Source organism: Seriola lalandi, unplaced genomic scaffold (assembly GCF_002814215.2).
Source record: "Seriola lalandi dorsalis isolate HSWRI2012SDOR001 ecotype SW California unplaced genomic scaffold, Sedor1 jcf7180002054425, whole genome shotgun sequence".
NCBI lineage: Eukaryota > Metazoa > Chordata > Actinopteri > Carangiformes > Carangidae > Seriola > Seriola lalandi.
In genome coordinates, this window is record NW_019524978.1 from 1,258,906 (window position 1) to 1,273,617 (window position 14,712).

The window sequence follows — 14,712 nt, forward strand, 5'->3', positions numbered from 1 at the left end:
CACACACACACACACACACACACACACCTGCATTATTGATATGCAGCATGGGTATAGATATAGGCCTTCAGTGTTTGAGCTGCTAAAGCTGCTGCTGCTCACCTGCATACCAAGACAAAAGATTGTTTACCTGCATCTTATTCTGGGGTAAGCAAGCCTCTGCCTTCACATTCTGCCCATTTAAGGGCACAACATCCCTACACATACACAACTGCACAGTAATATTTATGTCCTCAGACTAGGGGACTCAAGGGCATCACGACCTCTACAGAACATCAAAAAGAGAACTGAGAGGCATGGGAAGAGATGGGCAGTATTAAAAAAGCAAAAGCAAATCAATTTAAATCAGCTGGTGAGATTTAGAGTAGATAATGGTCTGAGAGCAGCTGTATGGGGGATCCTGGTCCCAGGTCATTAATCTGAACACACACTGTTAGTAGGACAGTCCACCTCCCACACAGTTTGACATTAGAGAGGCATTCTGGAGCTTTCAAGGATACCCGCTGTGAGATCAGCGCTGCAGTACACACTGAGCCCTTTTATCAGCGTCCATTTCTCTGTTCACTGCAACTCCCCATTAGGCAAGCATTGCACTGAATCAGTATAAAAGAGAGAAGAAGGAAGAGGAAGAGAGTGGGGGTAATAGTGTAAAGATGGAGCAGGAGACTCAGGATGAAGAAAATGGGAAACAAATGAGGACCAATTGAAGAACAGAGAGGGTGAAGGATTCTCTAGAAAATTATGTATTTTGTCTTTGTCAAGCACAGACACTGATACAAGCATCATACACAACCTTTATACTAACTCACCTAGTCTTTGATTGATTTTCTAAAATAATTTTTACGTATTTGGAGATTCTAGAAAAAAGAGTCTCACAGCAGATACACAAAGCTTCTCACTGAAGTTGTAATCTAGATTTAAATAAACTAACTAACTAACCCCTAAAAGGACACAAAATAATAATTAAGACTTCGTCTGGCATTGAAGTTATTTATTCTCAGCTTGTTGAACTGAAATTGTATTTTCTCCCTTTTCGTGACCATGTTTCATCCCCCTCCCTGGTACATTGGGAAGTGCCACAGGGGTCAAATTTGGGACCAATTCCATTCTCATTGTATGTGTATGTTATATACTCCAACGTGGGCACGGTATCATGCCCACGGGTGGATCCTTCATGGCCCAACCTATCCCAACATTCATTGTAATGTATATAATATGGCAGCAAACCACATCGCCACAATATTGTGTTTCAGCCCAGTTCAACAGCTAGCGGTACAACTATTAAAACCAAGGGTCTTAAAACCTGAAGTTTTTGTGAAAAAAGGTTACGCGTTGTCAAGGTTGCTAGGCGACAGGAGCTGCGTTTGCAGCGCAACAGTAAGAGCAGGAACAGATGGTGACACTAAGTGAAAATTCTCCGTAGGCCAGACCATCTGATTTTAGTTCAACCTTTGCAATCTACGATGGCTACGAAGGGCCACACCTTCGTACATCGCATGCTCTGAAGGATGCGGCCCCTGAATTGGGACACAGCTAATATGTGCGAGTAAAGCCTGTAAACCCAACTAGTTTGTCCACTTTAAAAGCCTCTCTAATAGCCATTCAAACACTGGATGTCTGCAATTAAGTTCTGTCTGTGTGCAGGTTTGTATGTGATGCGTATGTAACATGTTCTTATATTTATCTTTAAAGCAGCACCAATTTCTGTCTCATAGGTGTGGAAAATGTCCCACAGTGACCTGTTTAAAAACTAGAATCTGTTCCAGGATTGTAACTGTGAAGCAGCATGAAAAGAACCACTAGCAGCCGTAGCCAGCAGTTTCAATGAAGATATGTACACTGACAGCGTTAGGTCAGCGAATGAAGAAAAATGTTGCTCTGTGTCAGTTTTACTGGCATTTTTCAGACATGTCACACCTCTGCTGCTACGGCGCAAACTGCGTTTTAACTTCAATATTTTGCTCATGCTTGGAGTGAAGACAGGCTGTCTAAATACTGTTAAAGTGTTCCTTCCACAGACTAACAGTCCATGGACATGACAGCCTCAGCTGAACGTGTTACTGTTGCTGGGAGACATAAAATCCTTCGTACACATTTGGTTAATACCTGAAGCAGAAACTTAATCTCAAAGCAAACTAGTGACAAAAGAGCAACTCAGAACCTTAATATTTCTAACCTGGTGAGTCTCTTTGATAGTTTATATGTCTGATGGCAACAGCAACTATAAAACAGATGTTTACAAGGGCTGAGCTGTTTAGCTGTATTGTTGTTGTTGCTTCCAGAATTAAAGGACCAGTTTGATATTTTTTTGTCATTTAGATGCTTATTTGCTTTTTTGCCAAGAATTAAAGGAGAGGATTGACACCAATCTCATGTCTGTGTGTTTAATATAAAGCTAAAGCCAGCAGCCATACTGACTGTGCACAACTGAACCACTTCCACACTGCTGACATCCAGTCCTTTTTTGGCACCAGCTCTTCATCCACCGTGCTACTAGCGTCATACATGAGGCTAATGCTAAGCTAAGCTAACCTGACTGCAGCTTCATGTTGAACAGACAGATGTGAGCTTGGTATCAGTCTTCTCATCTCACTCTCTGCAAGGAAGTGAATTAACATATTTTATTAAGGTGTCAAACTTGTCTTTTAAAAACTATAAAAAGAAGATGGCTGATATGCTACACATGCATGTACATCTAGTCTAAAGTGGATTGACTTCTCTAATGTCAATGTATTTGGAGTGCAAACTGTGCAGCTGTACGCTATCACACTCCATACATGTATAAGAACATATATAACAGATAGATATTGGCAGATACTCTAAATGAAATGTCCTTGATTGATTGAGTCGTACAAATCTCTAATATTTAGCATTTACACAAAACATGTGAGACTTAAGAGACTATCATGACAGCCCCCACACCTCACCCTCTCCTCCCCTCCCCCTATTTCAAGAAGACCGTCTGCCTCTCAAACGTGGTAGCACACTGACGGTGACTCATGTTGTGGTAGCAGCACAGAAGCGGCCAAAGGGGACACAGCACGCTGTTTGTGTCTCTCATCGCTTACCCTCCTGCCTGCCCCCCCTCACCAAACACACACACACACACACACACACACACACACAGCAGTTCATATATCCTGCATTTGCTCTGAGCAGAGCTTAATCGCATCTCTGTGTTAAAAATCCTGTTAATTGGAGTGACTAGATTTAGAGCGGCAGCAGAGCTTGTGATAATTATTGCAGCAAACACAGACAGAACCTCATCCACGATGCTTAATCAGAAATAAGGTCATAATGATGATGAACACTGGATTTAAATGTCTGGATGTAAAGACGACAGAAAAAGTGAGGGAGGGAAAATTATGCCATATATTTTTTGAAAACACAACCTTCAAGCCACAAACCTGTCTTAACTGTCTTGACAGTGGGAGGATTAAGAGGTTAGGGCCAGGTGAATAGCAGCAGATAAAGATGGAGGCTATTAGCTGCAGCAGGAGTGGATGGGCCTGTCTGTGGAAACAGAGCCAGCTTCATTTGGCAGACACTCAAACCCTGTTACACTAGTTCTCTAGTTGTCTTCCTCTGGGCTGCAGATAACCTGCATGTCCTCCGATCTATCCTCTGGGCCTCTGGATTCACACTGAGAAGCAGCTCAGTTGTTAACCTGAACAAACTAGAAAAAGGCTGCCTTCAAGTATTCCTCGTAAGCCCCTGATTCTGAGTCAGTCCGCTAAGTAGGCTAGTATAAAAATATGGTGGCATTGCAAAATAAGCCACCACAGTGTCGCACTCCACTCGCTGCCACCAGTAAATTGTGCATCTATTTACCTTTTTGTATTGTTCAGTGAACACGTAATCATGTTAACATTTCTCACAGTACCGTTTGACTCTCATCCCACACATCACTAAGTCATGGGATTTACAAGTGTCAGTGAACATGGCTCGTGTGTGGCATTCCTCCCTCCATCTTGAACCCCTGAGTCATGTGGTTGCCAGTGTGGCAGATGGTCACACTACTGCAGCAAGAGAAGACATCATCAAAAGCTAGCTCCAGAGTAAGAGAAAGAAAAGTACTTTTCATGAATAAGACAAATTTAAAGGTGACATATGTACGTCTTTCAAACATTAATGAATCTGCCACAATCAATACAGAATCAATATTACAGGCAGAATAACTTAAGCAAGTTCTGCTGAAGATACATTTTTAAATGTCTTTGCCGCCTGTTGAATATATGAGTTACAAGTAGCAACATCTTCAGATCATTGCGAAGAAGACTGGCAGTAATCTGCTGTATTAAACAAACAAAAGTTATATATTTGTGTGTGTGTGTGTGTGTGTGTGTATGGACGTGTGTATCCTTGATGTCTAACAAACGTGTTGAATGCAGCTCTTTTTTCCTATACTGGCTCCTGCATTGTTTAAAACAATTGTTTGCTAGCCATCAGTTTTCTTCTTCACCACCTTTATTGGTGCATTGGTGGCGGGGATGTGAATCATGCACGTGTGTCCTGCATGATACAAACAAATCCAGGGCCAACTTCATAAAAAAGCGTCCTCCATAGTGCTGCTGATGGCCCAAAGCTCCATAAGGTAACTTTAATCTACGGCACAGAATACTTTTACTTTACGGCACGGTTATTACTACACACATTAAGCTTTCAGATCTTTGCCACAGACAAAAATCACTAATCTTCTTAGCGATGGTTCTTCTTTGTTCACTGTAATTATCCCAATGCCTTGAAAACTTGAGGCAGCTGACTCACAGCTGCATCTCCTCCTCTGCACCACCCTGCACCATCCTATCCAAAAAAAAAAAAAAAAGAACTCTGGATTGGGTCCTGTACTGGGATGTTGTCGGTGGCATGTGGCGTACAGGCACCTGTTTGTATGTGTATGTGCATGCACAGAGGCACACACATGCCGCCGCTGCAACGCTCACATATCAGGATCCTTGTGTAGGACACACTAAGACCATGTGGGGTGTCTGGCAATCTGTGTTGCTGCCTGAGCTCTAATCATTTCAGAGTTGAGACGACATCTGACCGCAGTCATCTGTCAGACTCTTTAAATAAACGGCAAATGTGTCTGCAAAGTCCTGCCAAACCTCTGGAGACACATCTCTACTATTGTGCTATCACAGTGATTACTTCTTCTAGCCTTTACTAGAGTCAGCAGTTTGTGGTATGAAGACACACCCTAAGGAAACAACTGCTTTAGTTATACGTTCGTTTTAGGGTGGAAAACAAACTAACCTAAGAATTTCCTGTACAAGATACGAGCCTTGAGACAGTCACTACACTTACACAAAAAACAAGATGTCTGTTTGTACCTGCATCCCAGACTTTCGTAACATTCTCTATTTATGACGCCTTTGATCCACAAAAAGGCTGGAGCACCTGATTCAGTCCAAACGCTGTCTCATGTCTGATCGTCTCAGTTTTTCCTCTGTCTCTCTGTCTGGGGCTTTTGGGTCACAGCATGAGCAGCTTACTGCCCTGCTGCTCTCCTGATGTCAACTGAACTAGATCAGCTGAGCAACAGACCAATACACATTTGGCTGTCAGTGACAGAAATTATTTTTAGACCGTGGACACATATCTGTCGAGAAATGTCCAAATGTAGCACTAGAACAAAGTGACAATCTAATTCTCTCAATGTTACGGGAAGAAATGTTATAGAAATAATGATGAACCAAGTCATTGACTAACAAAAGCAGAAGCAGCTTTTACTACTCAACGCATCTTGACAGGGTGAAATCAAACAAAGGTTAATTCATGTTTTATGTATGGTATTGCTTTGACATTGATGATTAGATTGATCAACTATTTAGACGAGCTCACGTGGAGAATGATGAAAAAGCAAGATAAGAGATCATCTGTATCATCTTTACTGATCTGTTACTGTCACATTTCAGCCGGACTGATTAGCAGCTCTGTGGATTACAGCCACAAGCTCAGTAATAAAACAAGAATTTGATACAATCAATATTATCTGTCTAGCATCTTAATATAATTAAAATATGCAAATTACTTTAATGTATATGTGCAAATAGCAGAAATATTTGTGACAGATTACATTAGCACGATGGGAGGATCTTTGAGGTAGAATAAGAGGCTAAGATGATGAGAGATTTAGTCAGTGAACTGGTTTGTAACGTAAACCTGTATGCAGCGTATATCAATAATGATACTGTACTGAAATCTCAGAAAAACACTTATGGTAAGTATGATGTCTGTAAAGAATACTGTAAATACTGTAATAAGGTGTAATAATAAATAAAGTGTGAAACAGGCCTTTTACTGTGTTGCAGAGGGAATCGTGGATGTCAAACTCCACTGTGTGAAACAGGAAAGACCAGCCCGCTGTGGGGATCAGGGATCAGTAGGGGGAGGGGGGGGATTCTGACGATGCTCTATGCTAACAGGTTTCACTCACACAGAGTAACTTGTCTGCTAGTGGCCACAGAAGAAATGCCACCAAAACGGGACATTTTTACATAACGCACAAGCAGCACTTTGGCTAAATGTCAGTTCAGGATGAAACTGGATATAATGTCAGACAATATCCCTGAGGCTGTTCCTCCAATGTGAAATGAATTCACCTTTCACATAAAATGAACTGATTCATTAAATGAGTGAGTAAAACATACCTCTGACTTCTATTTATATGATTCCTAGAAGTCCATGAATTCATGCTACATTATACCACCCCGAGCTTCTGTGTGTTTTGATATTAATAGGAAACTAAACAACAGCCATCCTGAAGTTGTACAATTCCCAGCATGCATGCTAATGTCAATAAAAAGATGATAAACAAGTAAAATGAATAGTTTGACTTTGTTGTTAAAATCAAAAGTACATAACTAGAAGATGTTTCAGAACGGTAAGGGAAGGTTTTTGTATTTACTTGTATCTCAGCTTGTAACTGGCAGTGACTGACACAGTGTTAGTGGCTGTACTGATGCAAACTCTGGCTCTGTTTTAAAGTTTGTTTTATCTAGCACTGTCCACCATAAACTTTACAGGTGTGTAGTTGAGATCAAAATGGGTGTGGTCCCACCCATCACTACTGAGTGCTCATTGTAGTGATGATTACTAAGCACTTGTGGGTTGGAACATCAACATGCTGATGGGTGTCACGGCTGGTGTGAACCCATCTCAACATGGACACAAGTTAAGTTTGTGACTGGCTCAGTCAATCCTTGTATCTTTTATAACAATTACTGAATCTGTTAATTAATTTATTTTTCACTTATGCTTCACTAACTCTGAGGGTGATGTGTTGGAGAGAAGTGATCCTGCTCTGACAAAGTGCTGACACACTCTTTGGCAGGTGGTTGAGCATTCCACTTTGTTGTGCGATGATTCAATGCAGCTCTTCATTCAGTTTTATATTTTAGCCTGGACACGAACTGACAGGTGGATTCATTTCTTCCTCTGGGTCTGAGATTGCCAACTTGAACTTGATGCCATTTCCTCAGACTTAAGAAATGTTTCATGCTGATGGCTCAACGGCGCATTTATGGTGTAGCTGAGCCATCTGTACAGTGACCTGTTGTTAATACAATTACACAAAATTTGTAAAAAAAAAAAAAATATATATAGTTATCGTCTGACTGGGAAGGCCCCCAAAATTTTTTGTGTTGATTATTTGGTTCTGAACTTTTGGACTACTCTGTTGCAGGAAAGGAGCTGGAGTGAGACGTTTTATTTCCACGGGACATTCTCCCACTGGCTTTGCAGAGAGCTAATTTGAAACGACGGATAAAGTGGAGAGACATGATGACACGCGATCAAGGCGAGAAGGAGAGAGAGAGAAAGAAGAGAAAAAGAATGAGAAGAAAGAGAAAGTTAGATTTAACTAGCTAACATTAAGTTAGATAGATTTATTTAGATATATATGTTTATATTTAGATATATTTAGCTACAACAAAACCCAACACAAGGAACGTGAGGGAGAGGAAGAGCAGCTAGAGCAGCAGCACCAGTAGCTGAGCTCGAGCAAAGAGTGGAGGAATGTCACTGCAACACGGGTTTACAGACACTCACAGTGACTACTTCTTTATCTTCTCATGTTGGACTGAGGACAGACTGGACGCTACAGTGACTCACTATCACCTCTTGAGGTACAAATTGATATTACAAGACGAGACAGGCCGCGGCTAGCTGGTTAGCATGCTAACTTCAGTAGACATCTCTGCAACACAATACATAGACGTTTCACATTCTGTTGATGATCTTAGTTCATTTTTGGATGTTTTAAACTAAACCCTTTAAACAACTTTGCAGTACATTTGACAGTGCTGTTCACAGGAAGGATAAACACATAGCTGCTGATACATCACACCCACTGCACTCAAGAGTTTGAACTGCTTCCGTCTGGCTGTCCATTCAGGGCCCCGAGGACCAGCTGGAACATACAGTATATAAGAAGTCTTTTATTCCCTATGCCATACAAGCATTGAGCACACAATGACTGCATTTGGGAACACTTGCTACTCATTTTTTTATTTCATAGGTTTTGCTCTCTGGTATTTATATAACCTGCTAATCTGCTGACACCTGCTCATTTGCACAATTGTATGTTGTACATGTTCTATGCTTTTAATGGCTTGTTTTGTTATATGGATTGTATGTATTTTCGTTGTAACTTCTTTGGTAGAAGCCAAAGACAAATTTCCACTGAGGTGGACAATAAAGGCAATTAATCAATCAATAAGGTTGTTGGGGTTTTACTTAGTTTAGTGGGTCATTTTAAAGCCTGGACCATTACTAAAACGTTAGGGACATTTATCGTATACACAAAAGAGTTACGCTATTTGAAACTCCGGATACAGCATTATTTTATGAGATGCTGCATTCACGTGCACCTAGAAGAAACCCTTCCAGCATCATTACACTATGGAGGCTCCTTATGCTGCTCACCTTCCCTTTTCCTCTGTCCACAATCATCTGATTTTCTGGGTTTATGCATCATTCTTATCTGAAATTGAACTGGCACTCCTCGATCTTTTCACGCCATCGTTTGTACGAAACAAAACGCCAACAAATCAACAAACTGCATCAAGAAAAGAAAACGTGATTTAATGTAATGTTAACAGTGGCACATGGCTATCATAATGGACAAGATGCCAGGCAAAAGCCTCTGTGTTTAGTAGTAACAACAGCACTTTTAACCTGTTCAATTATGCATTCACCAGTGGGCTACTGGAGCAGCATGGGAGAGAGTCTCCAGTCAGTAGGTAGCTTAAGTATCATTTGATGCTCATCTGTCCAGCACAATGGGCGAAGAGCACTGCTGTAATTACATGATTTGGTTTGTTCAGGGTAACGCTTGTGGTGTGTGTGTGTTTGCATGTACATGTGAGCACATACTGTGGCTGAGGAACCCCTCCAAGCAGACTGACACGCTGGAGGAATGGATGGGGGAGGCAACCATCATGGTACTTGGTGCATGGCCTAGTTGTGCATGAGGAGGATGGATGGAGGGTCACAGTAGATAGATAGATAGACAGATAGACAGGTAGACAGATAGATAGATAGATAGATAGATAGATAGATAGATAGATAGATAGATAGATAGATAGATAGGCTACTCACATTCCAGGTGCTTTTTCTTTGGAGCTGTCTGTTCATGTGTGGTGGATTTACACACAGCTCGGGACACCTCGGATCCCGTCAGGCTGTACTGCGCCGCGGCGATGCGGTCCGTCAGTGTCTGACCCGACATCTTCTCTCCGTGGAGCTCAACCTCGACTATCAAGCGTCCAATAGGGTCCTACCCCCCCTCCCAACACCGAGGTGAATGACCAGCCTCAGTAAAGACCAGCTGCTCTAGAAAACCCCTCAGGAACACAGCACTAGAAAAGAAATGGTAGCACACTTTCTTTCTCTTGCTTTGAGCTGCAAAACAATAAAAACTGGCTGATTCTCACTCAGTTGTTGTTTCTCGAACAATCATGAACTGACTTTCTTCCCTCAAGGCCAGTATCCTCTGGGAATTATAGACTATAGGCAAAACACGCGAGCATATATCCGACTGCACAATCCTATTCCAGGTTTCCCTTTTTCTTTTCGATCTATTTCTTACTGTTCATGTTATTGTTGGCCAGCCTCCCTGACAAAACGCTCCTCTCTCCGGATGATGCAGCCTCCCCCCTCCCTGTCTTCCTTCATCCAGTCTCCGGGATAATCCTCACCACCACCACCACCACCAGTCCGACCGTCCGTGTGTATCAGCGGGGCGTGCAGGGGAACATCAGGTCCTTACTGGCATCATCACCCCCCACCATCCACTGCAGCGGTTGTTCCTCCTCCTCCCCTGCTGGAAGCTTCCTCTCTGCTACGGCCCACCTTCAGCCTGCGAGCTCCGGCGATGCGCGCTTCTCACCGGGTAGTTGGATGGCGTTGCTTACAGAGGATTTACATCCTCTTGTTTATTTAATTATTAATATATTTATATTTCTCACAACGCCCCGCCCCCTCTTGAGAGTCAGGTGACGCAGTGTTACCAACCCTGCGGCTGCCTCTTCCATCGCGAGAGCTGGGAGGAGACGAGAAAACGATGGAGGTTGCAGAACGTGAGAGGACGTGAAGGGTTAATAAGGCTACTCCTCAGCGAGGCTTGATGCTCGTCATGCTGCTGCCACACTATGAAGGTCATGTGAAGCGCGCTGCTTCACTTCACATGATCTTCTTTGATCAAAGAGGCATTCAAATGATATAAAACTGCAGCCACTCGGGACATGTCTCTGCCTCTGTCCATGGTGCTGATATGAGCTGCTCTGGTGTCACTACTGTGTAGTATGTGTTTTTATTGATTATTGTATTTTTATTACTTATGCATTAATTTGACATAAATGCTGATTGTGTAATAATGCATAGGCAATAATAATGCATTATGATATAACAATAGTATTCTGAAAGGGGCCATTCTGCTTTACAAGTATTTTTACTTTTGGTATTCAAGCACATTTGCACATGCTAACAATACTTTAGTTTTAGTTATCGGAAAAGTGTAGCTTGTGGTGGAATATTTTTACACTTGTACAGCTACTTTTACTTAAAAGGATCCGTGCATCTTCTACGATATCGTATTCACTCACACCACCTTATGTGATGAATTCTGGCCCCTAACGGAGAGTATATAAACACCTAAGACCCAGTTTGTCTTCAACTATCTTGCACATACAGCCTTGTTGCAATTTCACATATTCATTCAGACACACACAAACACGCAAACATGCCTTTCCAATGGGAGGGGCAGTTATTGGTAAGTTTGTGACATCTATATTAGTTTAAAGTAGGGTTGCACAATTAATCGAAATATAATCGAAATCGCAATATGGCCAAAATGTCAAGAGGAGAGTGACACAGCCCATGTAACCCTCCGTTAGAAATCTTTATTAAGTCACATCGATATGGAATGGCACAGCATCTTCACTTTGTCCCAAAGGACCCACATAAAATGTTAAAAGTCAGTCATCAAAGCTGCTCCATATATACAAATAATTAAAATTAAATACAATAGCTTTTGAAAAGTAAAATAATCATTATAAATACAAAAAAATGTACAAACTATTTTCCCCCATTTGTATTCCCTTCTTCTTAATGTACAGGTTGAGGTTTTTCACTAGTGTTGATCAGTTATGTGTTAATACCCATGATCCTCCCCTCACTGTGTTCTCACGTCTTGATAAGTCCCTCTAGAAAGTCTTTCTCCACCATCTCCTCGATGTTCTGTCGAGCTTGACTCCAGAAGACTTTCTGGCTCTCCAGTTTGTGGCCCTCCTTGTGGCCAGGGAAGGAGGAGTTTGCAGGGTTGTGGGCGTAGGCGGGACCTGAGCGGCTGCTGGCCTTGCTGTTGAACACCTGGCTGAGCAGGTTGAAGAAGGGTAACAGCTGCTCCATGCTGCGGATCACATACAGGGTCAGCATTAGGTGACCTGGCTCCCAGGACAGGGTTCGGGTGGAGCAGTCCTCCTCTGGGTTTTTCTAAGGGAAAGGGAATAGATACCAAATTACTTAGATACCAAATCAGAGTAGAAAAATTTATGTGCCTTTCTGCAGGTGGAGGGAACTGCAGCATGAATAAAATGAGCTGCAACACAAAAAAGAAAATGGTGTCCTTTAATCAGCGTTTCTGCGAACAGACACTTTGAAAGAGGCAGTCGTTTCTCTCCATCACTTAATAACCTTGTGTAGACAGAGGGAGGATGAGATACCTTAGCTCGTTTCCTCAGCAGCTTGGCCAATCGGACCACGTAGGGCTTAAACTCTCTCTGATGAGTCCCCTGGCGTCTCACTTCCATTCCTGAATCGTCTGAAGCCTCCGGGATGAAGGCCCAGCGGTACCTATAACAAGGCAGAACTCACTCACTATTTTGATCTATTTAATGAGCCACTAAAGCATTAAAGGAGCAACATCCAAATATCTAATTCATGTGACCATGCAAATACACACCACATACTGAGAGTTGGGCATTTAAAATCATCATTAGAAATGATGACAGGCACACATACAGAATTTCAACTTTCAACAAATTATGTGTGTTAATGATTCCCTGACCCAGTCCTGTCACATGCAAACCCTATTATCACCCATGCTTGTTTGTACTGACATCTGGAACTGAGGAAGGCTCTCAGGAGGCAGAGCCAAGGCCAGATCAAGGAGCTTGCAGGCAGACAGATAGAGGTTGAGCCAACGCTGGCTGTTGTAGGAGGTGGAGAAGCCGTTCCCTCCAGAATAGGTGGTCTCCAGCCCAGCCACAGACGGCCCTGATGTCCTAGAGATGAACAGGAGATGATCAATTATTTAAAGAACACAAGAAGAAGTCATTTTTGATGTTCATTTGCTGCTGAAATCCAGTTTATAGTATCAACAGATACCTTGATATGTCTTCATCTGCTGTTAGCTCCTGCTCCATCAGTAGAAACACCTGAACCTACAGAAAAACAGTTGTATGAGTCTATGAATGAATGAGTGTATGTGTGTGTGTGTGTGTGTGTGTGTGTGTGTGTGAATTTATGTGTGAGTAGGTCAATACGTGTAGAGGACTCGAAGAAAGAAACATGATGGTAAAGTAAGTGAGAGAAAGAGACCGCAGTCAGTGACATCTAGTGCTCACCAGCTCGGTGATCATGGTGGGCCATAGGGAGGTGAGGTGTTGAGGTGACATGCGCAGCAGCAACACTCTGAAGAACAGGAACACCTGAGCATGGAGGATGGGCACCTGAGGCAGACGCAGACTCTCCACCAGACGCTCTGAACACACACACACACACGAACACATACACACACATCTACAGTTAGTAATCGCTCATTGAATGTGATAAAACACCTAAAATCTTCATCTGTCAGTATAGATCTGTAACATAAGGATTTCAGGTGCTAGATCATGAAATCTGTAGCTGCCATATTGTAGATCTTCAGAACTTGTCAGCTCCAGCCTCCACCAAGGGTGTCAACTCCTGAATGTATGATTTGGTTGATTTAACACAGTCCAGGCTTTATGTTTTACGCTGCTTGTTGTGGGAAATGGTCTCCCAAAGCAAAGGTTTTAAGTGCTGCTCCATGTCTCTGTGTGTAGTCTTTACCTTGTATGTCTGGCAGGTATTTCTGGTACTGGTCCACTTCGCTGCTGTAGATGGTGAAGGCCAGGCGTTTCAGTAGCATGGCCCTTTGTTCCAACTCAGCGTCTCTGTTGGTGAACAGGCTCAGTGAGCTGCTCTGAGCTACAGCCACCCGGGCTGGAGAGGGAAACATACACAGTCTTTAATAGACTTGAACTATATCACATTAGCATATTTTTGCAGCTGAATGGGCTGCGGATTTAATTCGAGTGGAAATAAAAGTGCTTGTTTTGATCAAAACACTTTGCAGGATGCAGGTTTAATTCTGTCTGACATAAGACATGAAAAGGGCAAAACACTCTGCAAGTGTCAGTTACGTAATCATGATCTGGTAAATGGTCCATAACCACACCTAGTGGTAAGATCTACACTTATTTATAAACTAAACTGTGCTAAAGATTCGCAAGGCTTACTCATGAGGTCTCTGAATGTGGTCTTGTCGTGAGTCATCAGGTGGTCAATGATGGCTCTCCAGCTGAAAAATGAGAGACATTATCTTAGACTAATTTTCCCCCAAACATAGTAAGACAAAGTAACAAACACAGCCCCTTGTATCTGGCATTAACATATGCCATTACTAAGTTATGTTGATAGAAAATATAGGTATCTTTTAAACACTTTGACTTTAAAGTGCATCTCTTCCGCTTTTTCAGTAAGCTTTTTGTGTGACGATGCTTTCCAATTATTTTGAAGAAATACTGATAATAACTGACTTACCCACTTCTTTAAAAATGTGTTCTACCTTTATTTTGTAGGATCCTAAGTACATTTTCTACATCCTGAATAAATGTGTTTCTTTTTTTCCTCCATCTCAATGTAATCATTTAGGCTACATGTTAACAGGAGCTATAAAAGTGGTCACCCACACACAGCCCACTTCCCTCCTCTACTCACTGACTGACGCAGGAGGAGTCCATCTGGAAGAAGGTGTGGTCCATGAAGAGGTCGAAGGCCTCCTTCTTCCAGGCTCGGCGGGTGTACTGGTACCCACTTAGGCTGCTTAACAGTTGGATGCAGGCCCGGTAGCTGGGGGCGTTGTGAGCACTGCCAGGAGAAAAAGGAAACATTACACTTTCA

At 42.4% G+C, this 14,712-nt stretch overlaps 2 protein-coding genes across 4 annotated transcripts in view; both read right to left on the reverse strand.

The window, feature by feature from the left end:
- Positions 1-10,404, reverse strand: part of snap91a (synaptosome associated protein 91a) — a 51,506-nt gene extending 41,102 nt beyond the window's left edge. Inside the window, exon 1 of the mRNA XM_023410461.1 lies at positions 9,604-10,404. Coding sequence (XP_023266229.1) covers positions 9,604-9,733 — 130 coding nt within the window. The 5' untranslated portion in view covers positions 9,734-10,404. The remainder of the gene's footprint in view (positions 1-9,603) is intronic.
- A 981-nt stretch (positions 10,405-11,385) lies between these two features.
- dop1a (DOP1 leucine zipper like protein A) overlaps positions 11,386-14,712 on the reverse strand; it is a 31,505-nt gene continuing 28,178 nt past the window's right edge. For all 3 annotated transcript variants that reach the window (XM_023410457.2, XM_023410458.2, XM_023410456.2), the window contains 8 exons: positions 14,530-14,679; positions 14,049-14,110; positions 13,600-13,752; positions 13,131-13,267; positions 12,892-12,947; positions 12,624-12,788; positions 12,228-12,357; positions 11,386-11,997 (listed from right to left, as the gene is read on the reverse strand). In XM_023410457.2, coding sequence (XP_023266225.1) covers positions 11,689-11,997; positions 12,228-12,357; positions 12,624-12,788; positions 12,892-12,947; positions 13,131-13,267; positions 13,600-13,752; positions 14,049-14,110; positions 14,530-14,679 — 1,162 coding nt within the window. In that variant the 3' untranslated portion in view covers positions 11,386-11,688. The remainder of the gene's footprint in view (positions 11,998-12,227; positions 12,358-12,623; positions 12,789-12,891; positions 12,948-13,130; positions 13,268-13,599; positions 13,753-14,048; positions 14,111-14,529; positions 14,680-14,712) is intronic.